Below are 25,851 nucleotides of genomic sequence, written 5' to 3'. Positions count from 1 at the left end.
TTGATATTTTGCAAAAGTGTCAAAATGTTTTAAAAATTTTTTGTGGTGATGTGTTAGATATATGTATGTATTTTTTGAGATGGAGTTATACTCTGTGGCCCAGGCTGGAGTGCAATGGTGTGACCTTGGCTCTGCAACATCCGCCTCCTGGGTTCAAGTGATTCTTACATCTCAGCTCCCCAAGTAGCTGGGACTACAGGTGCATACTACCACACCCAGCTAATTTTCATATTTTTAGTAGAGATGGGGTTTCACCATGTTGGCCAGGCTGGTCTCAAACGCCTGACCTCAGGCGATCCGCCTGCCTCGGCCTCTCAAAGTGCTGGGATTACAGGTGTGAGCCACTGTGCCTAGCCAATCCTGGTTTTTAACTAATAAAATTAATGATTCTTCTCCATGAATTCTACATTATTATTTTCTGATACTTTTAAGTATGTTCCACTCAAAACCACCAAATTTTGCTCAAACCTACCACTGTCTTCATCAAGCAGTCATTTAATTTCAGTTCAGACTTTGAATTATTTTTGACAGCACTTACCTTCATACCAAGCTCTAAACCCATAATTGTTTTTTTCTTATTGTTGTCTCTTAAACTCTTCTACTCTGACTCTCTTCCTACTATATTGTTTGTTATAAAACTAACAGGTCTCTTACTTGAGTATTGTATCAGTTGGCATTCTCCAGAGAGATAGAACCATAGTATTCTGTATACATGTGTATAAAGAGATCTAAATATAAAATGTATAAATAGATTTTAGGAATTGACTTATACCATTGAAGGGGGCTGGCAAGTATGAAATCTGTAGGGCAGGCCAACAGGCCGGAAACTCAGGAGGTTAGGCAGTATTCTTGAGGCAGAATTTCTTTTCCAGGAAACCCCAGTTTTCAGTATTAAGGCCTTTCAGCTGAACAGGTGAGGTTCACACATTATCAAGTGGAATCCCTTAAAGTCCACTGATTATAGATGTTAACCACATCTATAAAATATCTTCATGATAATTAGGGTTTGATTAAGTAACTGAATCAAGCTGATAGTCTAGCCAAGTTGATACGTAAAACTTACCATCACATAGATACAAAAGAATATAAGAATATTTAAAGTAGCAAAAGAATCATAATGTGGATACCCATGCATGCACCCACTTAGCACTGGGAATTTTCATGTACCTCTTCATATGCCACCTCCTTCCCTTCTACTACAGTGGGAACTACTGCCTTGAATTTTATGTTTGCTTTTCTTTTACAGCTTATGTGTTTCTGAATGATTGTTGCAAACGTATGCTTTTGGATTTTGTTTAAATTGAATTATTTCATATTTACTTTTACACTTTTATAACTAGACATTGTTACTTAATGGTTTTAGGAGTAGCTGTGTTGTAGAGTATCGTATTTGCATATATCACAAATTATTCAATGTACTTTGGATTATTTCCAGATTTTTGCTATTATAAGCCCTGCTGCTATGAGCATTCTTGTGAGTCTCTTGGTATTTATGTGAAGGTTGAAGCCCTAGAAACACAGAGTTCATACTAGCAGTAAAATTGCTGAGTCTCTCTCTCACTCTTTTTTTTTTTTTTAGACAGGATCTTGTTTTGTCACTCAGGCTGAAAGCCAGGGGTGCAAACCCTAACTCACTGCACCCTCTACCTCCTGGGCCCAAGCAGTCTCTCACCTCAGCCTACTTAGTAATAGGGATTAGCCACCACCCCTGGCTAATTTCCTTTTTTTTTTTTAAAGACAAGGCCTCACTGTGTTGCCCAGGCTGGTCTTGAACTCCTGTGCTCAAGTGATCCCCCAACATTGACCTCCCAAAGTGCTGGGATTACAAGTGTGAGCCACTATACCCGTCCCCTCATCATTTTTAACTTTGTTATAGGTAACCTCCAAACTGGTTATATTGATATACTGTCACTAGCAATTTATGAAGATGCCTATTGCTCCACATGCATGTCACCACCTGATATTGTCAAAATGTTTCATTATTGCCAATTCTGGTGAATGTGAAATGTATCTCATTTAGTTTTAATAGCCTTTCATTGAATCTGAAAGGAGTGAACATCTCTTCTATATTGGCCATTTAGGTTTTCTCTCTTGAAAGGTCTGTTTAAGATCGTTCAGCAGTTTTCTATTTTGGCATTGGTCTTTTATTGATATTTTTTTTGAGATGGAGTCTCACTCTGTCGTCCAGGCGATCGTTCACTGCAGCCTCCGCCTGCAGGGTTCATGCAGTTTTCCTGCCTCAGCCTCCCAGGTAGCTGGCATTACAGGTTCACACCACTATGCCTGGCTAATTTTTGTATTTTTTTAGTAGGACGGGGTTTCAACACACTAGCCAGGCCAGTCTCAAATTCCTTGCTTATCATGTTTTTGAGATTCATCCACGTTGCATGTTTTCGGTAATTCTTTTATTGCTGAGTAGATTTCCAATGTATGGATATTCCACAGTGGTTTTTTTTATCATTTTATTAATGCACATTTGTTTTACCTTTGGCTTCTATGAATAAAGCTATTATGAATATTTTTGTGAAATATGCATTTTTTTCTTGATTATACCTAGGAGCGGTGGACCTGCTGGGTTATAGATTAGGAATATGTTTTAACTTCATTAGAAACTGCCAAATATTCTTATTTTCCAACATAACCCTGTTGGTTTTACCACGTTAAATTTCAGTCAGCAATAAGAGTCTTCTAGTTACTCCACACATCTTGCCAGTACTTGATGTTTAATTTTTTTTTTTTTTTTAATTTTGGCTGTTCTTTTGGGTGTGTAGTTGTATCTTATTGTGGTTGTAATTTGTATTTCTCTAATGATAGTGATGGTTGAGTATCTTTTCATATGTACGTGGATCGTTTGGATATTTTGCTTTGTGATATTATCCTTTCAAATCTTTTGCCCATATTTTTAATAGGATTGTTTGTCTTATCAAGTTGTAGGGACTTTTTAAATGTATTCTGTATACAAACCCTTTTCAGAAATACATAAAACCTCTGCCTCCTGGGTTGAAGCTATAGCTATTGATTGAGGTTTTATTGAATTTATAGATCACTTTGGGAAGAATTGATGACAATATTAAGACTTTAAATCCATAAACATGGTATATCTCTGTTTAAGTTTTCTTTAATTTCTCTCAACAATGCTTTATTTTCAGTGAAGCACTCTTGCATCTCTTTATTTCTAGATGGCCAGTGTTCTGATGTTACTGTAAATGTTTTTCCATCTCATTTTCTAATTGTTTGGTGCTATATATGCAATCATGTCATCTGAAAATAAAGGCAGATTTTACTTCTTCCTTTCTGACTTTTCTACCTTTAAACATTGTATATAAAAGAATGGTAGAGACTGAAGTAAAGATTCTCTTCTCCCAGGGTGCTTAAGACCAATCCTCTGTGAGGGAACGAGAACGAGAAGCCGATTTTTCTGGCCAGGCATGTAATCCTAGTACCCTGGGAGGCCAAGGAGGGCAGATCACCTGAGGTCAGGAGTTCAAGACCAGCCTGGCCAACATAGTGAAACCCCGTATCTACTAAAAATACAGAAACCAGCCAGGCAAGGTGGTACACACCTGTAGTCCCAGCTGCTCAGGAGGCTGAGGCAGGAGAATTGCTTAAACCCGGAGGTGGAGGTTGCAGTGAGCCGAGATCAGGACACTACACTCCAGCCTGGGCAACAGACCATGTCTCCAAAAAAAAAAAAAAAGAGAGAGAGAGAAAAGCTAATTTTTCCGATCCTATTAGGAATTGAGGTGGATAGGGTTGAGTTTTAGCTTTAGTTAGTTTCAAATCATCTCTGGTTACTAATGACTCAGGGCAAAATCTGTACTTTGTATTGTACAGGCCGCTTCCTCTAGCAGGACCCTGTTGTCTCAGCCCCAGAGATCCCTCTCTGCTTTCTAACCCAGCCATCAGCCTCCAGCACTGACACACAGTAAAGAAAGTTCTATTAGGAGTGAATCAGTGGACACAAGAACCAACTCTAGGTTTGAGACTCCTACAGATTCTAGTCTGTTGTATCAGCCCACAAGGTTGTAAAAACAATGGTTTCTTCTTACTGGCCATTGGAGGCTTAATCTTTGCCTAGCCTTGTAGAGATTAAGCATATGCCCTCAGGGGGAAAAACTGTTTAAAGGCTGGGTTTTGTTGTTGTTTTTTTTTAATGGTGGAATTTATTTGTGTCCACAACTCTCTAGTGTCTTTAATAAAATGGTTTTCTTTCTAAGTTTGTCTGTTTTGTTTTCTTGCTGTTATGGCTAGAACAATGATTTCTCATGCTGTACTACATCTTAGGCAGAAGCTACAAGTTCAGCATGAGGTTTTTGTTGTTTCTATTTGTTTATTCTTTCTTTTTTTTTTTTTGAGACAGAGTTTTGCTGGATCGCCCAGGCTATGTAGTACGGTGGCACAATCATGGCTCACCACAACCTCTGTCTCCTGGTCTCAAGCAGTCCTCCTACCTCCCAGCCTCCCAAGTAGCTGGGACTACAGGCACATGCCACCACGCCTGGTTAATTTTTGGTTTTTGTTTTTTGTTTTTGTAGAGACAAGGTTTTGCTATGTTGCCCAGGCTGGTCTTGAACTCCTGGGCTCAAGCAGTCCGCCAACCTCAGCCTCCCAAAGTGCTAGGATTATAGGTGTGAGTCACCACACTCGGCCTTTGTTTCTTCTTACTATGAAGTAATTATGTGGGCTACAAACTTTCATAAGACCCCTTCCCTCTTCCGTTAGCACTGTGGTTCACAACAGGTATTGTTTCCTTGCAGTCTCTTGATGGTGGGTGAGGATTACTTCTATCCTGCTCTTACACTCAGGCTATGAGCCCTTCAGTGTCTCTGCTTTATGCAATGAGGGTCTCTTATTGGAACCCCCGCCATAGATAGACAAAGTTAGGGGCTGATTACTCTGTACATTTACAGAACCCTACATATAATTTTATTCTAGAAATATGCAAATAAGATTTGTATTTGTTTGTTTTCATGTCTGCCTCACTAGACTGAAGCTTCTTGATAGGTTTTTTTCATTTTTGTATATGCAGTCTAATATGGTACCTAGTATAATAAATGCTTGAAATACGTTTGTCGAATGCTTTCCAATTAGATTATATAACCTTGTGTAAAGGTTTATATTATGTTTTGTGTTACTGATTTATTTTGTTTTTATTTGTTTTCTTTGGGTTTTCAATTAAATGTTCTATCCATAGCATTTTCTACATCTGGAGCTTACCTGGGAGTAGGATTAGGACAGTTGTAAAATGACTGGTTTTTAGACAGGACTTGTGGGATGTAAGCATTGGGTAGTATTTAAAAATCTGGGAAATTAGCAATAAATGTCATGCAGATCTCATGGCAAATTGCTGGAAACTAGTGTTAGGAGTTTTTTACATGCAGACTGTAAAATCAGTATCTCAGCATCAACGAGAAAAAAAAAGATCTGGGGATTTAGGTAGGAGGAAGCAGAAAATTGAGGAAGACTGTGAAAGGCAGGTTTCTCCCTTGTCCTAGAATAATGGGAGTACTGAATAGGAAACCAAATAAGAATCCTGGATGTTGACCCTTTCTTGAAACTTGAAACATAAAGCAGAGGCTTAGTAATAAGGGAGACTTTACTAGAAACCAGGTTTCATGATGATACCATGTAAACTTAATGTGAGACATAACCTTGATTTTCTTAATGTTACTCAACTAGAGGTAGATTTATTCCCAGAGCTTGGGGACAATGCCAGGGTAGAAAATGTAAGTTCTGTTGTGCATCAGAACAATTTAGTGTAAATAATATGGGTAGTTGAAAGACAAATCTCAATAATGAAGGTAATATATACTGGAACGTTATATCAGTTGCCAAGATTGTACTTGTTAGTCTAAATTTTTTCTTATATTCATGTTTCTTTTTCATCCCTCTCCCCCATTTTTTTTTTTTTTTTAATCTTCAGAAACTATATGAGCTGAATAACCTTCATGCACTTATGGCAGTGGTTTCTGGCTTACAGAGTGCCCCAATTTTCAGGTTGACTAAAACGTGGGCGGTGAGTAATGCTCTTTAATGAAAGGTTTGACTTCCTGTGGGAAGGAAAGCTGTATTCATTTCCTTTATAATTATCATTAAGGTTAATATATAATAATAGATAAGGATTTTTAAATGGCATTGTACTCTATTCTTTGATACCTACATTTTTTCTCCTTAAGCAGTACACTGGTATAAGGTAATTTTTGGGTACAGTTTGGTGCTTGGTTTTTGCTCTTTAGAGAATCATTTTTATTGAAACACTTTCAGTGTCTTTGACAACGTAGTGTTTAATATTCAGCTGATGGGAAGGTATGAATACAGAAAATGCATTTAATCGTGAAGATTATGCTTTTGAAAAGTTTGAGGAGTATCTAAATTGTAAGTTTCAAAAAAAATTTACTGATTACAATTTTCATTATTTTTTAATGAGTAAACCTTAGATTTTTTTCCTTAGGAACAATGGAAAACCTGATGATTAACATGGAATTATTTGCTGTTGTTACACATGCTGATGTTATTTTAATCATATTTGGTTCTATTACTTATATAAGATCAGAGTGTGAATTTTGACTTCTGCAAATGTGTGTATTTTCATATTTGAGTGGCATAATACTGTACTCAATCTTTTCAGGTATTTTTCATTTAGATTTTATATAAGTAAAATTTTACATTCAATTAAGTTTATTTATATTCAATACTATTTAATGTTAAAGATCAATAATTTTGTTTAGAATCTATTACATTTTGTACAAAGGATCAATGTGTTTTTAAGCTTCTATGGTAAAATCATGACTGACTTTTTAAAACATTTTTTATTACTAAAATATAAATGTTTTTAATTAAAGTGCTGCTTTTGCTTTTTATGGTATTGATGAGACAGATGTTTCTCATGAAAACCAGTGTAGATTTCTATATTGGAAAAACATTAGTGTGGAAAAACTTATGATCCTTTTTAAATTTCTTTTTTTTTAATGGAAACACCTGGGTGTAAAGGGTTTTCTCTAAAAATTCCTTTTAATAATTATGGCCTTATTGTCTTTTCTTAAAATTTGAATTTCATGGGGGAATGGAAATGATTATAAATATACTGTTATGAATTCTGTCTTTAAAGTTTCAAGGAAAAGAATTAGAACAGTTATGAATTCTATCTTTAAAGTTTCAGGGAAAAGAATTGTACTCTAATCATGAAAAAAAATTATTTTTATTTTTTGAGCTCAGGCTGGAGTGTAGTAGCACAATCATAGCTTACTGCAGCCTCCAACTCCTGTGCTCAGAGGATCCTCCAGCCTCAGCCTCCCAAGTAGCTGGACTGCTGGCACATGCCACCATGCCCAACTAATTTTTTAAAAAGTTTTTGTAGTGATTGTTTTCCAGGCTGTTTTCAAACACCTGACCTCAAGCAACCCTCCCACCTTAGCCTCGCAAAGTATTGGGATTACAGGCATGAACCATTACGCCCAGTCCTATGCCCTTATTTATGATTTGGTTTATTAATGAGATACATTTGCCTGAAGTTAATTTTTATTTTTCTTGAAGATATTTTCATTGTCTCCCTTTTGTATTTGCATGGAAAATAATAATTTTTATTTGGTAACAGCTCCATTATTTGTCTGAATAAAACTTTTGATGGTTTGTATTACATCTTAAAATATTTCATACTGCGTTATGTACTCTGTAATCCATAGCGCTATGTACTCTGTAATACATTGCTTGACATATAGTAGTAAATGGTCTAGACAAAGTTCCATTCTCATACAGCTAACATTCTGTTGGGGAAAAAGAAATTGCAAATAAATAAATGACATGTAAATAGTGATAAATGCTCTGAAGAAAAATAGAAAGGCAGGCAGGAGAGTACTGTGTTATGTATCATGTAAGAGAATCTAATAAATGACAATTCAATAGAGACCTGAAGGAATCGAGGGAACCATTATTTGGATATCTGGGAGAAGAGAGTTCCAAGTAGAGGTAATAGCAAGTAAAAAGACCCAGTTACGTTCAAATAGCAAAGTGGTCAGTGTTGACAGTAGAATAAGCTAGGAAGGTACCTGGTGGTAGGAGATGATTTCAAAGAGATGGCATGAATCAGTTAATGAGGGTGCTGTTTACTCATACTCAGAGAGGTATAGAGAAGGACCACTGTGGGCTGGGGTTCTATTTTACATATACTGTGTTTGAGTTGGCTGGTAAACATCCATGTGAACTGTAACGTCAGAGTTAGATACACAAGTTTAAGAGAGTGGTTGGGGCTAGAGAGATTTTTATGATCATCACCGTAAAGTATTTGAAGCTAGATGGGATCACCTAAGGAGGGAGCATAGATGAAAAGCCCAGGAAACCTCCAGGATTCCCAAGTAGAGATTGGAAAAATGAGGAGAAATCAACAAAGGAAATTATGGGTAGGGCACAATTTTTCACAGTGAAGTAAAGGAAGTGTTTCGAGAAAGATTTATCACTTTTGTCAAATGCTACTAATAATTTGAATAAGGTGCAAAGTTTTAGATGACCTGACAATTGGAAAGGATTGGTGACCTCAGGAAGAGCGATTTCAGTAGAGAGGTGGGGTGAAAAACTGACTGGAATTGAGAAAATGGTGATGAAGAAGTGGGACAGCAAGTATAGAGAATGCTTTTGAGGAATTTTACCTCAAGGAATTTTTACCGTTAAGGGCTACAGCGTAGTGTTGCAGAGAAATATGGTACCTGGAAGGGAATGTGAGACCAAAGATTTCTGGTATTTTGTTTTGTTTTAGAAATGGCATCAATGGCAATATGTTTTATGCTGGTGACAATAATCTAGTAGAATGAAAAAAATGACAAGAGAATGAGGGATTACACCAGTGATATGCTTGCTTAGATGAAAGGGAATTAGATCTAGTCTATTGTATTAGTAAGAGTTTATCCACTTTAACAGCTGGGAAAGGGAATGTGTTTAGTTACAGATGCAGGTAAGTTGGTAGATTTGGTGGTGGGATTCTTAGAAGTTTTTCTGATTGTTTTGTTTCCTCAGACATAAAAAAGCAAGGTCTTTAGTTGAGAGTGATATGGGAGAGGTGTTGGAGGTTTGCAGAAAGAGGAGAGGATACGAAGGTCACCTGGAGAGTGTGAGAGTGCATTAACTAAGAAAACGTACTAGGTTTGATAGACCTTATGAAGGATCCGTCTGCTTCAGACTTTTTTTTTTTTGTCATGAATGAAAAGTAAAACCAGTCAGCAGAGTTATGTATTTTCCAGTCAGGTTCAGATATTCAGCATAATTTTTCAATAGTGCCAAGAGTTACATTTAACCAGAGTTGGGATTTTTCAAGGCTTTTGTACCAGAGGGGTTAAGGGTAGCACAAGAGGTAAAAGAGGAAAAATATAAGAGTTGTTTTATTGACAGATGAGGAAATTAAACCAAGTAAAAGGAGGGAGATAATGAACAGTGAAAAGATATTCTGGTCACTAGATTGGAAGCTACAGTGGAATCAAATAATCACTGGATTCAGAGTGGGAAAGGGAGTGCAAGCTGAGGGTGATAAAAAATAAGATCATTGGAGCAGGAGAAGTCAAGAAACTGAGAAGCAAGAGTATTGGGAGTGTTATCCCCATGAAGGGGGCAATCACCAAGATTTATGATAAGAATAGTTTTGGTTCATGAATTTTTTTTCTCCAACTACTAAAATCTTCAAGATAACAGGGGAAGAGTGACTTGTAGATCTGTAAATGACAGTTGTAATCTAGGGTTCTCTTGTTTAATATGGTAGCCATTAGCCGCATGTGGCTATTAAATTTAATTCATTAAAATTAAATAAAATTAAAAATTTAGTTCTTTGATCATACTAGCCACATTGCAGGTGCTCAGTAGTCACATGTGACAGCTAGTGGCTATCATATTGGACTGCACAGGCATAGATTTTCACCATCACAAAATTCTACTGGACAACACTGATCCTAGTACTTTCAACTTCATAGAGGCTAGAGGATTTTAGGGAGCAGGGTGAGATAATGAGCTGGAAGAAATTGTGAAGAGCAAGGAGCAAAGATTACACCTGACCTACCTCCAGGCATGTTACAAGGTTTATAAGAAAAGAAAGGGAATACTTGGAGAAAAGATTAAGGATAGGAGTTTTGCAGAGGATGGACCATGAGTTCAAGAGGATACAGTTGGAAAGGTTTGCGATGGTTTTGTTTTGTTTTTAACCGATAAAGGGAAGGTACTAAACGACTACAACGTTCTATATATGGAAAATAATTAGGAGCATTTTCTTTAACATGAAGGAAAAGGATGCCCAATTTCACTGTTTTATTCAATATACAATTGATGTTGTATATGTTTTAATGTTTATAACAGAATTATTCACAGTAGTCAAAAGATAGAAACAACCCAAACATCTATCATTGGATGAATGAATACATAAAATGTAGTATATACATACAATGGAATATTCATCTGCCTTAAAAAGCAATGAAATTCTGAGACATGGTGCACCGTGGATAAACCTTCAGACAATATGCTAAGTGAAATAAGCCAGACACAAAAGAACAAATACTGTATAAGTCCCGTAATTCCACTTATATGAGGTACTTAGAGTAATTAAATTCATACAGACAGAGTCAAGATTGGTGGTTGTCAGGGATGGGGAGAAATGGATTTGGGAGTTATCGTTTAATGGATATGGAGTTTCATTTTGAGAAGATGAAAAAGTTTTGGATATGGATGTTGGCAATATCCTTAAAATGTACACTTAAAATGGTTAAAATGCTTAATTTTATGTTATGTATATGTTTTACCATAGTTTTTAAAAAATAGGTGTACTTACAGTGCTTGAATATATGAACAATATACAAAACCAGTTATATTTGAAACAGTTAACAAGTATTATTTAAAAGGACATCATTTACAATATCAACAAAAGAAAATATCAAACAAGTGGAATAAAATTTGTAAGACTTATATGCAGAAATTTGTAAAACTTTACAGGAAGTCATTAAAAAGGAGCTAAATAGATGGAGCAATAGCCTATGTTCATGGATAGAACTATTAGAGTTCTAACAGGCTTTTGAAACTGTAAAATAAACTGAATGTTACTAAATAAATGAATTTAGTAACATTCCAAGATACCAAATCAACACACAAAAATCAGTTGCATTTCTATACATTAATAACAAACTGCCTGAAAAATTAAGAAAATCTCATTTACAGTAGCAGCAAAAGAATAAAATATTTAGGAATAAATTTAACCAAGGAGGTGAAAAATCTGTGCACAGAAAACTATAAAACATTAAAGAAAGAAATTAAATAAGATACAAATAAATGGAAGGATATTCTGTGTTTGTGCATGGGAAGAATTCATGTTGTCAAAATGTCCATACAGCCCAAAGCAATCTACAGATTGAGTGCATTCACTGTCAAATTTCAATAACATTTATCACAGAAATAGAAAAAACAATTTTAAAATTTACATGGAATCAAAAAAGTCTCAGAATAGCCAAAGCAATCTTGAGCAACAACAAAGCTAGAGGCATCATACTCTCCGATTTTAAAATATACTGTGAAGCTGTAATAAAACAGAAATAAATACACACATTTACAGTCAATTGATCTTCAACAAAAGTGACAAGAACAATGGGAAATGATAATTTCTTCAATAAATGGTGTCAGAAAAACTGAATGTCCACATGCAAAAGAATGAAACTGGACCCTTATACCATCTGCAAAAATGAACTTACAATATATTTAATACTTAAATGAGACCTGAAACTGTAAAACGACTAGAAGAAAACACAGGGGAAAAGTTTCTTGACATTGGATCTGGACAATAATTTTTTGGATATGACCCCAAAAGTACAAGCAACAAAAGAAAAAATGTACAAATGGGATTGCATCAAGCCAAAAAGTTTTTGTACTGCAAAGGAGATAGTCTATGGAATGGGAGAAGATATTTGCAAACCATATATCTGATAAGGGGTTAATATCCAAAATACCATCATGTATGGCTTAACAATGAGAATACTTTCTGAGAAATGTGTCATTCGGTGATTTTGTTATTCAAACATCATAGAGTATAATCACACAAACCCTAGATGGCATAGCCTACAATACGTACTAGGCTATATGTTACAGCCTATTGCTTCTAGACTACAGACGTGTACAGCATGTTAGTGTACTGAATAGGCAATTGTAACACAGTGATATTTGTATATTTAAACACAGAAAAGGCACAGTAAAAAATACAGTATCTATGGGACCACTGTTGTATATGCAGTTTGTTCTTGACTGACATGTCATTATGCTGCACATGACTATATAAGGAACTCAGACAATGTGATAATAAGAAAACAACCCAATTTAAAAAATGGGCAAAGGATCTGAATAGACGTTTCTCAAAAGAAGACATACACATGTCTAGCAGGTATTTGAAAAGGTGCTCAACATCACTAATCATCAGGGCAATGCAAATCAAAACCACAATAATCTATCATCTCATACCTGTTAGAATAGCTATTATCAAAAAGGCAAAAGGTAACTAACAAGTATTGGTAAGGATATGGAGAAAAGGGAACTGTTATACAGTGTTGATGGGAATGTAAATTGGTGCAGTCATGGAAAACAGCACAGAGATTCCCCCAAAAATAATAATAGAAAAATTACATGATCCTGCAATCCCATTTCTAAGTATATATCCAGAGAAATTGAAATTGACTCCTATGTTCATTTTAGCATTATTCACAGTGGCCAAGATATGGAACCAACCCAAATGTTCATTAGCAGATGAATGGATAAAGAAAATGTGGTTTATATACACGATGGAATACTATCCAGCCTTACATTTATAACAGCATGGGTGAATTTGGAGCTCATTATTCTCAGTGAAATAAGCAAGATACAAAAAGACAAATACTACTGCACAATTTCACTTATCTTTGCAATCTTAACAGGTTGAACTCATAGAAGCAAAAAAGTAGAAGTATCATTGCCGAGGGGCAGGGGAAATGGGGAAATGTTGGGTCAGTGGGTACAAAGTTTCGGTTTTATAGAACAGGGGTCTCCAAACCCTGGCTGCTGACCAGTAACGGTCCGTGGCCTGTTAGGAACTGGGTTACACAGCAGGAGGTGAGTGGCAGGCAAGTGAGCATTACCACGTGAGCTCCACCCCCTGTCACATCAGCAGCAGCATTAGATTCTCATAGGTGCATGAACCCTATCATGAGCTCTGCATGTCAAGGATCTAGGTTGTGTGCTCCTTATGAGAATCTAATGCCTGATGATCTGAGGTGAACAGTTTCATCCCTGAACCATTCCCCATCCGTGTTCGTGGAAAAATTGTCTTCCACAAAACTGGTCCCTGGTGCCAAAAAGATTAGGGATCACTAATGGAGAGAGAATAAGTTCTGGAGATCTGTTGTACAGCGTGATGACTATAGTTGACTGTAGTTAATAAGACTATATTATATGCTTGAACAACTCTTGTAAGAGAGAAGATTTTTTTTTTTTTTTTTTTTTTTTTTAAATGGAGTCTCGCTCTATCACCCAGGCTGTAATGCAGTGATGCAATCTTGGCTCACTGCAATCTCCACCTCCCAGGCTCAAGCGATTCTCCTGCCTCAGCCTCCCAAGTAGCTGGGATTACAGACACCCCCCACCACACCCAGCTAATTTTTGTATTTTTAGTAGAGACGGTGTTTTGCCTTGCTGGCCAGGCTGATCTTAAACTGCTGACCTCAAGTGATCCCACCTGCCTTGTAATCCCAAAGTACTGGGATTGCAAGCTTGAGCCAAGATGTCTGGCCTAAGAGAGTGAATCTTAAATGTTCTTACCATATACTAACACATACATAAGAAATAACTAACTTGTAGATGATGAATATGTTAATTAGCTTCATAGCTTGATAATTTCATAATATATAGGTGTATTAAAACATGTGTACCTCAAGTATATACAATTTAAATTTGTCAGTTATACCCCAGTACTGCTGGTGGGAAATTGGTTATAAAATTTGTATGGAAATTTAAAGGTTCAGGAATAATTGAAGAAGTCAGTGGGAGTTGGGGACATAAGCACTTGCCCTGACAGATGTCAAGGTATACTATATTATTTGGACAGTGTATAATTCCTGCAGGTTTAGACATATCTACCAATGAAACAGATGAAGAACCCAGAAATACCTCCTTGTTTTTATAGAACTCTGATATCTGTATGACAGTGATGGCATTGTAAGTTGGCGAAGAAGTGAGGGACTGTTTATTAATTGGAGCTGCAAATTGTTCAACAGTTTGGGGGAAAAATGAAATCAAGCCCCTACACCATTTACAAAAATCCTTGTGAGATGACTACTTAAGGACTTAAATGTGAAATGAAAAGAAGGAAAAATATATGTGAATATCTCTTGTTTAGCATAAATAGATTTCTGGCTTGGGATAAGTAAGGATTTTTTAGATAAGATACATAAAGCTCAAACAGTGAAAGAAAAGATAATAAATTTTGTCATGTTAAAGTAAAAATTTCTGTTCATCAAAAGGTATTTTAAAATTGAAAAGAGGATGCAGGAAGCGGGGAGATATGTGCAACAGTTGTCCAACTAGAATATGTCCAACACAAGAATTTGCATCCAGAATATATAAAGACCTCTAACAAAGCAAAAAGAAAAAAAAAGAAAAATTAGCAGTATGAAGATATTTCGTAGAGGAGAAGATACACCTGGAAGCAGTGAAAATGAGTGAACTACAGCTTCTTACAAATTCATGAATGAAGCCTTAATATCACAATGTTAGATGAACAAAGTAATTGCCAAAGACTAAAAATGAAATAAAAGTTAAAATGGAATAAAGTTTGCCAAAATGAAATAAAATTTGAGGGGAGAACATTCAGACTAGTGGTTACTTATTGTCTCTTAAAGGCAGTCAAGGCAATTGGATGGAAGATGATTTATGTGTATTCGTTATAAAGTTTAAACCAGTTTAACAAAGTCTCACCACGCTCTAAGAGTATCACAAACAAAAGATATAATTAATCTGCACTCCAGGTCCAAGATAACATATTCATTTATGCAGATGCACACATTCGTACATGTTGTGTGAAATTACAAATCAAGGTGATGAGGAATAATCTGAGAGTTTGCTTCCTGGGGTGAATGACATGAGCAGGCATTCATCCAGGTTTTCTCCAAAACAGATTGTGGTGGTAAGGTGGTATCAGATATCTGGCCAGGAACATCTAGAATTCTGTGGCTCTCTTCTTTCATTAATACCAATAAAAGTGTGAAGAGCCTTGCCCCCAGTTGTCATGTTCTGGGAGCCAAGTACATATGGAGTTAGAACACTGTGAAGTATTTTGTTCCTCCCCTCCATTTCCATTTTTTTTGGTGGGGAAAATAAAGTGACTTCATAAAGATAACATTATAAATATCAAAAGAAGATTTGAAAAGGAAGAAATAAAAGACTTCACAGTTAATAGAGTTTCTGAACTATCAGGAAATACATATATTAATGTCTGATTAGTTCTTTACATACACATTCTTCCTTTAGTCTTCTGGAAGCAAATCTCTCCTACCACAACCCGGATTGAATTCTGTTTATCTGATTATTGATTTTTTTATGAAAATTACAAAATCATGTTATTTTTTTATGTATTAGACCATATAGTTTGTTAGAACAGTTTTGTGTTTCAGCTGTGACAAGATTAGTTACGAGGTCCAAATAAATCGTTTCTCCTGATATTGTACCAAAGTTTTTGAATGATTGACTTAGGGGAAGGAAAAAGAGCAAGTTTATCATTATCCTTATGTCACATAACTATATTTTGCATATCCCAAATACTTTCTTAAGTGGGAAACGGATGGTTAGATTTATAGGCAGCAAGCAAGCATTTTCACCTAATCTTGAGACTGCTAATCAGGTATCTTGAAAGAGGTACCCCTATTTTCAACCATGGAATATCCATCTAAAACATTAAAACAAAGGACCACTTAACATTGTATTTTAAGAGGGAGCAATACTGTTGAGACATTTTTCTAACAGAGATTATCTGAAGATAATCTGCATCTTTGAGCCTCTGAACAATAGGTCCCAACTGTACTACATATGATACTAGAAAGAGTAGTGGATTAGGTGTCAGAATACTCCTATCTCCAGAACCAGACAATGAGACCCTGAAAAACAAGGACATACAGCTTTGTGAGTGAGTGGGTAACAGAGAGTATTAAATGCTGCAACTTGGTAACCTTGTGATCTCTGAATTAATACTCACACTTTTCTGTTAATCTCATAGGAAAATTAGAGACTTATACAGGTGGAAGTGTTTTGCATGCTGTAAAACGACACCAATATTTTAATGTGAAATAAAGTGAAATCTTAATGTAGTAATGAAATAGAAACTTCGTATGTTTACAAAAAAAAATATTTTTTCCAGTCTTTCAAATGATTTAAAAAACTATTTCCTGAACCTTTTAGTGAACACCATTGTGGGTCACTGGCTTTGCGCACTGTTTTTTTTTTTTTTTTTTTTGAACTCCCCTTGATTATTTCCATTGATCTCAAAGGGCACTTACTACAAATCTGCCTCTCAAGCATCTTACAACAGTATCTTTTAGTTATGCTATATATGATGTAGCACTGATCAAAGAGAAGAAAATGTCAGAAGTCCAAAAATGTAAGGAATTACAGGATTTTACAGTTACTAGGACGAGCCATGACTAGATTTATCAAGAAAATTGTGTTAATTAAATTGTAAAATTTGGTGTTTATTTCTTAATGATTATGCAAGAATGATCTTTATCTTTGAGGTGGCAAGGGACAGTTCATTAAAATACTTGGACATTTGAGCTAAATATGAATGCATAATTTTCTAAAATTAGGAAGGTGATTAATAAAAATTGATTAATTTAAAATAGTTAACATGAAAATGTTATTTATTTTATGTACATGCAAAGGATATCTTATAAATAATGAATTTGGATTATTAATAGGTGAAACTGATTTTGTTTATATACTATGAAGATATAATTAAAGAAGATAAAACTTTGAAATTAAAATCTGTATTCACAGTAAATACAACTTCAGTTCAGGTCTTTGCTACAACAAAATGAGATTTGTAAATAACTTAGGTTTTTCTGTTTGTTTTTTAGTTATTAAGTCGAAAAGACAAAACTACCTTTGAAAAATTAGAATATGTAATGAGTAAAGAAGATAACTACAAAAGACTCAGAGAATATATAAGTAGCTTAAAGATGACACCTTGCATTCCCTATTTAGGTGAGTTATGTCACTGTGTATTTTTTGTTTCTAGTTGTTACTCTTCCTTAATCAGTAATTTATGTGAAATTCAAGGTATTTTTAATATGTTTGTATCCTTCAAATAAATTACTTCAAGATTGGTAAGCTGAAAAAATTTGACTAAAGGTAGTTGTTACCTTATTACCTGGAATGTATTTTCATATTAAATTAGCCTTTTGCCCTCAAGGTTTTTTATAGACTATTATGTTTTCTTAGAGTAGGACCATATAGTAAAATTATGTTTTTTTAGCTGTTTTAATAATGCTTTTAAAGAATATAATAGTTTGTAATTATGTTTAATACATTAAGGAAATGGATCAAAGTCCTTATATAATGAAGAGATATTTTAGTGTGAATTCCGAAGTAGTCTCATTGCATATTGGTATTGTTATTTACCTGGGTGAAATGAGTTGATTTGCTGTGACAGTTTAGCTTCGTGCTGAGACAGTTCTGTATTTTGCATATCATTTAACTAAGAATTTATCTCTTTATTATATATCTTATAGTGCTTATAAATTCAAGAAGTATTTAAATAATAACATTATAAGATTATTTTTGACAAAATATGAATAATGCTTTGTTAGGTGTTTGAATGAAAAGAAGATCCAAATTGTTCTTTTGAATACATAAGGAAAACATGAGATACATACCTACCATACATTAAAATGAATTGATTTGATCCTATGGAGAGAGTAAGCAAATGATGAACATTGGGTGCTTTCTGGTCCTTCCCCATCCCCCAGATTTGTGTTTTGTGAAACTACTCACACTGAATTTCAAGATAGCTTTTTCTGAGAGTTTTTCTGAGAGTGATTACAGTGTCACCTTGAAGTCTTTAGTCCCAGTGACTAGAAGACAAGGGACAAAGGCAGTTGATACATGCCAACTTAGCTACTATAGAACATTAACCTTAGTTGCCCAGAGAAGAGTTTAACTCATTTGATTATTGTGGGACATTCTAGGATTGCAGAGAATGGGGACCTATTGTGTACCTTGTGTTGAAGGCAGAATACCACTAAGCACAGTAGAGTTAATGGCCACTGCATCCCAGAATATTTTGTCCTGTTTCTTTGATAAACAACTTAGGACCATAGTAAGCATGACTCTTATCAGAGAGGCTCTAAGGTGGACATGAGGAGAAAGACATTCTGTATCTGCTTTACATTTTTGTTTTGTTGTTGTTGTTTATTTTTTGAGACCGTCTCAACTCTGTCGCCCATGCTGGAGTACAGAGGTGCGATCTCAGTTCACTGCAGCCTCTGCCTCCCAAGTTCAGGTGATTCTCATGCTTCAGCCACCCAAGTAGCTGGGATTACAGGTGTGTGCTGCCACCACGCCCAGCTAATATTTGTATTTGTAGTAGAAACTGGGTTTTGCCATGTTGACCATGCTGATCTTGAACTATTGGCCTCAAGTGATCTGCCTGTGTCAGCCTCCCAAAGTGCTGGGATTACAGGCTTGAGCCACCACACCTGGCATGGTGCTCTGTTTTTTACTATAGTCTTGGCTGTACTCATACTTGGAAATACAATTCAAGGAGAGAATAGTGAATTTTTAAAAAAATAATGCCTTCACAATTCAGAAGAATGTATACTTTTTATAGCAAGAAGAATAGACTGAGTGGCAACCCTCAAGTCCTCAATGACTACTGTCCTCACTTTTTAAGTCATTGAATTTTCTTCTTTGAGCCTTGTTGTCTTTACCTAGCAATAGCATGTATAGGATTAGAATCATGTTCTTTTTAAGACTGGATGGGAGCATAGTGATGTCTTTTTTTGTTTGTTTGTTTTAAACAACAGAATCTCACTCTGTTGCCCTGGTTGCAGTGCAGTGGCACGATCTCAGCTTACTGCAAACTCCACCTCCTGGGTTCAAGCAATTCTCCTGCCTTAGCAGTCTCCCAAGTAGCTAGGATTATAGGTGTGCGCCACCACACCCAGCTAATTTTTGTATTTTTAGTAGAGACAGGGTTTCACCATGTTAGCCAGGCTAGTCTCAAACTCCTGACCTCAAGTGATCTGCCCACCTCAGCCTCCCAAAGTGCTGGGATTACAGGCGCGAGCCACTGCATCTGGGTATAGTGCTGTCTTCTAATTAACGTATTTTACGATTGAGAAAGGTGGAAGACCTGGCTCATAGTCCTAAGACCTAGTTACTGACAGATCTGCATTCTGAAGTCTTGATCTAGAAAGCTCCAATTATTCCTGCTGAACTTTCATTTTAAAATTTACCAATTTTATGATTGCTTTCTTTTTCTCATTGAAACATGTTTTTCTCAAACTAAATTTTATAATGTGTATCTCCTGGAAAAGAAAATTATTTTCCATTCAAAATGAGAAAATAACAAAATAATAGGAATCCTTATGCTGTGATTTCTAGTTGGGGACCTTGTTGTACATTTTTCCGCAATAGAGACGTCAGTACAGGATTGAAGCTGTGTGTGTCTTTGTACGTGTTCAGGTACACTCATGCCGTCTCAGGCACACACACAAAGAAAGTTGGGGAAGAAAGCACTAGCCAACTTAGAGTTGAGTAGAATCAGAAAAAGTTTTCTATTAGAAAATATACCTCTTCTTTGTCAGCCCTGGTACCTGAAACAAACTGTAATCGTACCTGTGGGTTAAAACAAATGAGGAAAATGTTGAGGCACAGATGTTAATTTGAAGAAAATATTACAAGCATTGTTTTTCCTATATCTTCCATTTTTCTTGTCATTTCCAGTGACGACTCCTTTTTTCAGTTCTCTTTCATTTTATATGTTCTCATGATGCAGGATCTTACGTTTCACTCTTGCCATGTAGTTCTGCTTCTCTTTATACTTAAGCTAATTTAAAAGTACCCAATTCTTGCTGTCTCCTTTTTCTTCATCTTCATTCTGATACATTTTCCTAATAAGGTCGCCAGTGACTTCCTGGTTAAAACATTTAATAGGTGTTTCTCAAGCCCCATCTTAATTGTGTGAGGGTTGGTGTCAGTTATTCTCCTCAAAATTCTCTATAAGTAGCACCAGGCTTTCTTGGTTTCCTTTCTACATTTCGGGCTTTTGTTTTATTAGCTCTTCTTACTCTACCTTTATCTATTAAATGTACTCTTGAAAGGTTTCAGTCCACTTGTTTTCTTTCTTTTTTTTGTTTCTTTTTATTTTTTGGAGATAGGGTCTCACTCTGTCATCCAGGCTGGAGTGCAGTGGCACAATCAGCTCACTGAAGCTTCAAACTCCTGGGCTCAAGCAATTCTCCCACCTCAGCCTCCGGAGTAGCTGAGACTACAGGTGTGCACGACCAAGCATTTTAAATTTTTAAAATTTTTTTGTAGAAACTGATCTAAAACTCCTGGCCTCAAGCAGTCTTCCTGCTTCAGCCTCCCAGAGTTCTGAAATTACAGGTGTGAGCCACTGGGCTCAGCCAGTCCACTTATTTTCTTACTCTGTACACTCGGAGTGGTTTCATTCAGGTTTTTCTGTATATTGCCTGATCTTCCAAATCTAGACTGAATCTGTCTAACTTTGTATATCATTGTATATTTTATATCTGTCTGTATCTCTTAGCTATCTGCTTAATCCCTAGGGCCCACTGATTGATTAAAGGGGAAATCTACAGGTATCTCCCATTCAACATGTGCAGAAGTGAATTCATCATCTCTCCTCCTTCCTCCAAACTTGATCCCCATCTTATCTCCTAGCTTACTCTGCCAGTGATCAGTCACTATAGCATTATTGACACTGCAGTATCACACCACAACCTAGTGTTTTAATGCATTTCTCCTTCCTCCTCCTCTGCTTCTCATATTCTCTAGTAAAATGCATGTGTCTGAGAGTTATCCAAGAATTAGAAACCAAAAGGGAAAAAAATGGAAGGAATTTAAGACATTAAAAGGGAGAACATACACTATAGCATCTGCATAATTTTAGATATTGGTATTCTTCATATAGTTCATCACTATCTTGGTAAGAGTATGTAAAGAAGCATCTTGATTATGAGGTTATTGTAGATTCCTTGGCATAAATATTTGGTAGACATGGGAAAGGAAAATGAAACATTTGTCAGTTAAGTTCTTATGACTCAGTTTAGTTCATTTCCAGTATGAAAATCATTCTTTTAATGTAATGACCATTTTGCCTATAGCAGACCTTGAGATTAAATACATTTATTAAAACATGAATGGTTTTCCTAAGAAAATATGACACAAATCTCTTTTACAACTTTTTTTTTTTTTGAGACAGAATCTCGCTGCATTGCTCAGGCTGAAGTGCCGTGGCACATTCTCAGCTCACTACGACCTCCGCCTCCCAGGTTCAAGTGTTTCTTTTGCCTCAGCCCCCCAAGTAGCTGGGACTAGGGACCTGCCACCATGCCTAGCTAAATTTTTTTATATTTTTAGTAGAGACAAAGCTTTACTATGTTGGCCAGGCTGGTCTTGAACTCCTGCCCTCGTGATCCCCCCACCTTGGCCTCCCAAAGTGCAGGGATTACAGGTATGAGCCACCGCACCCAGACCTCTTTTACAACTTTTTGACTTTTTGATTTACATCATAGACATATGGTTTGTTTCTTTTTATTGCTGATCTTCACTATATTGAAGATCAGAAATATTGATCTTCACTATATTGAAGAGCAATATATTGCTGATCTGAAATATATTGAAGAGGGAATATTTAACAGTAGTTTATATCTTGTTAATATTTACCTTTTTCATATTGTTTTCTAATTTAAAATAAATTTGGTTGTAGTTTTTAAATTTAATTTGTCTTGATTTCAGAATCCTTTTCTATTTATATGAAGGTAGGCTTAGTACAGTTGCCAAAAACTGCAGCATTTGTAAATGCTGTACATTTGATAGAAGTTGCCCTAAAGACAATTAAAAGGTAACACTCATGTAAGTTGGTAGCTTCATTTAACTATTTTTCTTCAAGTATACAGAATTTGCATAATGCTATGCTTTATTCATTCTGTCTGCAGAGGTTCTAATGGAAAGAATGTATCAAAGAATCTATAGTGCATAGAGAAAAGATAACAGCTAATGATTTCTTAACATGACGAACATAGTCCAAACTAATCTTTTTTTCTCCCCTAAAAATAAGGACCAAAACTTACCATTTTTTGTGAAGCTTGTAAAAGTGGGTAGAGGCCTATAACAAAACTCTTATTTTGATACCACCAAATTTATCTGTAGTTCAATGTGGATTAAATTATAAGAAGTAGAAATGTTTTCTTGGCTTTCAACTCATCATCCCTTGAAAAATTATCTCTTCTGTTGGTTTGCATTCAAGGTAAAAATTAGTCAGCTTGGACAATATAGTGAAAAATTCTTAGAATAAGGATATAATTTGTCTAGAGAAGAAGAGTTTGGCAAATCTCAAGGAAAAAATTGTTTTATAAGAGAATTATTGCTTTTAAATCTGAAAATCATTAACAACACTTACTTGTTCTTGTCATTGGAGAACAATCTTAAGGGGCTTGTTGAAGAATTTGGCATCAGAAGTTTTATTTTGCTGATGAGAGAAAACTAGAACATTGTGAAAAAAATAATTTAGTTACATGAAACATGATATTCATGTGCATTTTCTAAGCCCCATTTCTACTTTATGTACTACAAAGATGCAGTAATTCAACCAAGAAAGCACATTTTGGCCAGGCATGGTGGTTCACGCCTGTAATCCCAGCACTTTAGGAGGCTGAGGTGGACAGATCACCTGAGGTCAGGAGTTCGAGACCAGCCTGGCCAACATGGCAAAACCAGGTCTCTACTAAAAAATTCCAAAAAATCAGCCAGGCATGCTAGTGCATGCCTGTAGTCCCAGCTACTCAGAAAGCTGAGACAGGAGAATTGCATGAACCCAGTAGTAGAGGCTGCAGTGAGCCAAGATTGCACCATGGCACTCCAGCTTGGGTGACAGAGCAAGACTCTGTCTCAAAAACAAAAAAAGTATATTTTTTGAACTATGGAAATCAGTAAATTGTTGCAGTCGTATATACTGCTTCCTATTAAGTAGAAGCAGAATGTTATTGAAAAGTTTTTGCAAAATCTGTAGCCCTCTGTAGAATATGAGTATACTGTTTTGATGGATCTAGATGGGACTCCTTTTTCCTATTGGAGAGAGACTTTTCCTTCTCCTTCCCCATTTAATTTTTAATTTAATATGTCAGGGTTTCATAATAGAACTTTTTTGTTAGAAGAGAAATGCTGTTCTTATAACTCTCTATAAATTAGTGTTCTTTGCCTATTGCTTTCTGAAACATACCCTGATTTTGATATTGTCATTAATCTGTCTCCTCCTCAACAGAGTGTAAGCCTCTGTTTGTCTTGGCTTAAGGCTTTTTATCCTTATAGCATAGTATCTAAAACAAAAGTAGTCATATAATAAATGTTTCTTGATTCAACTAATTAATTATCCTTTTCTGGCTCTTCTCATTATTTCAGTAATTTCTATTCAATTTCTATTTAAACAATAAATGTATTTGTGTGGCATATTTGCATGGATCAACTCCTCCCCATCCCCCAATTTTTTGGTTTTGTTTTGTTTTTGGCCCCTCAGCCGGCACCTAGTATTTGCTTAGTACTGTGTGCTTGGTACTAAATATGTAGCAGGAGATTACAATGGGCTTTGTCCCTGCCTTTATAGAACTTAATATCTCTGTAATAAAGGTCCAGGATATCATTACCTCATGAATAATCTCTCCTCTCTCCTATATTCTGGAAGAGATGCATATCATTGCCTTGTGCCTTGCATTGTTAGTGGTGTCCTTATCATAGTTAATGACATTTTTAAAGCATATCTAAAATGATAAGAATCTTACAGATTGGTTTTCAGTAGTTTTTTGCATATATTGAATTGTTAAATACTCAGTAAATACAGTTATTTAGTTTAAGAAATGTCTAACTCATGTAAAAAATATTTTCAAAAATTATTAATAGTTTTTAACTCATATTTCTATTGAGATAATTTCAACAAAGTCCATTTGCTGCTCTGTAAGAATTAAAAGGAGGTTTTTCCTCCCTTTTGATAGAATTTTTCTTAAATATATAAGGCTCTGACAGTGTTCTCAAAAATGCCTAATGATCAAAAAATGTTATTGGCTTTTAATATTTTAAGTTTCATTCCATTTTCCTTTTTTTTGGTTTGATTTATCAATAATATAGATTATGGATTACCCTACTCTATTATATGTTGTTATATATTATATACTAAAACAGCAGTAAAGTGTCTTCACTCATTTTCTTTTGGATTCTGAGAATGAGCTCTGACCAAATGGCAGCTAGTCCCTTTCCTTTAGCCAGAATTACATCCCATTTTCCATTACCTCATTTATAACTTTTTTTAACCTTCATTCTTTTATATATTTAAAATTCCTCTAAGTTCTTTATTGATATGTTTTCTGAAGTTTACTTTAGAGCAAAGACTTCTGAAATAAAAGAGCTGGGGGTGAGGCTGTGTTAATTTCATCCCCATGTTCATAGTGTTTTCTTTAAGTGCCTTTTCTTTCCAAAACAATAAGAATAGCAGCTATACAGATCTGCATGCTAATTGTAAACAGAATCAGATTCCCCTAACAGCAGTTTTGCCAGTGGTGTTTTCAACTGTGAATATTCATTGATTTGATTTGTAATTTTTTGAGAAAGCTTTAGCAGAAAAATAATTTCAGTAACATTTATACAACAGTTAGGCCTATATGCCTGACACTGTACTTTATATAGGTTATCTAGTACGTAACAGCAGTTTTATAAGGTAAGTGATGTTATTTGTATTTTACAGGTGAAGAAACTGAGACAAGGAAGATTAAGTTGACGTGCTATAAAGATATGCATTTCATTCACAGCTTAAAGAAAGCATTATGGATTACATTAAAATTTTGAGTATCTGTGTTTAGGTTAAAATTTTGAGTTTATTCGTCAGTCTTTCCTATAATTATGTACAGAATTATAACTTGATAACAACCCCACTGATAAAACTAAAAAGTGGCCAGGCACAGTGGCTCACACATGTAATCCCAGCACTTTGGGAGGCCGAGTCAGGTAGATTACCTGAGGTCAGGAGTTCAAAACTAGCCTGGCCAACATGGTAAAACCCCATAGCTACTGAAAATACAAAAATTAGTTGGGCATAGTGGCACATGCCTGTAATCCCAGCTACTGGGGAGGCTGAAGCAGGAGAATTGCTTGAACCGGGGGCCAGAGGTTACAGTGAGCCAAGATTGTGCCACTGCACTCCAGCCTGGGCAACAAAAGCAAAATTCCATCTCAAAAAAAAAAGAAAACTGAAAAGTGACTGGTTTAATATGGCCTTTTTTGCAGGGCGAGGTCATAGCATTGTAAGTGTAATCATTTTTTTTTTCTTACTTGGTTATCTTTTACAGACACTAGAATAAAAGACTAAATACTTGTTAGGGTATAATAATCTTTAACTTACTACAAAGATTAATTTAAATATATGTAAACCATATTGCTTTAGTACAGATTTTTAAGTAATTTAAAATGTTTTCATGATTGCAGAAGATTTATTCTGCTTGTTATGTTACTAGTGGGAGTCCTAAGCAATATAATGCTAAGAAAATAGCACTCTCATATCATGACTCAGAGTTAAGTAAACATTAGAAAGAAAAT

At 35.5% G+C, this 25,851-nt stretch overlaps 1 protein-coding gene across 6 annotated transcripts in view; it reads left to right on the top strand.

The window, feature by feature from the left end:
• The window catches only part of RALGPS2 (Ral GEF with PH domain and SH3 binding motif 2), a 189,175-nt gene that overhangs the window by 79,543 nt on the left and 83,781 nt on the right, over positions 1-25,851 (top strand). For all 6 annotated transcript variants that reach the window (XM_032291287.1, XM_032291292.1, XM_032291289.1 and 3 more), the window contains exons 7-8: positions 5,924-6,016; positions 17,103-17,229. In XM_032291287.1, coding sequence (XP_032147178.1) covers positions 5,924-6,016; positions 17,103-17,229 — 220 coding nt within the window. The remainder of the gene's footprint in view (positions 1-5,923; positions 6,017-17,102; positions 17,230-25,851) is intronic.

Source organism: Sapajus apella, unplaced genomic scaffold, assembly GCF_009761245.1.
Source record: "Sapajus apella isolate SASKATOON/1434 unplaced genomic scaffold, GSC_monkey_1.0 scaffold25, whole genome shotgun sequence".
NCBI lineage: Eukaryota > Metazoa > Chordata > Mammalia > Primates > Cebidae > Sapajus > Sapajus apella.
This window is presented reverse-complemented; position numbering and strand designations above follow the sequence as displayed.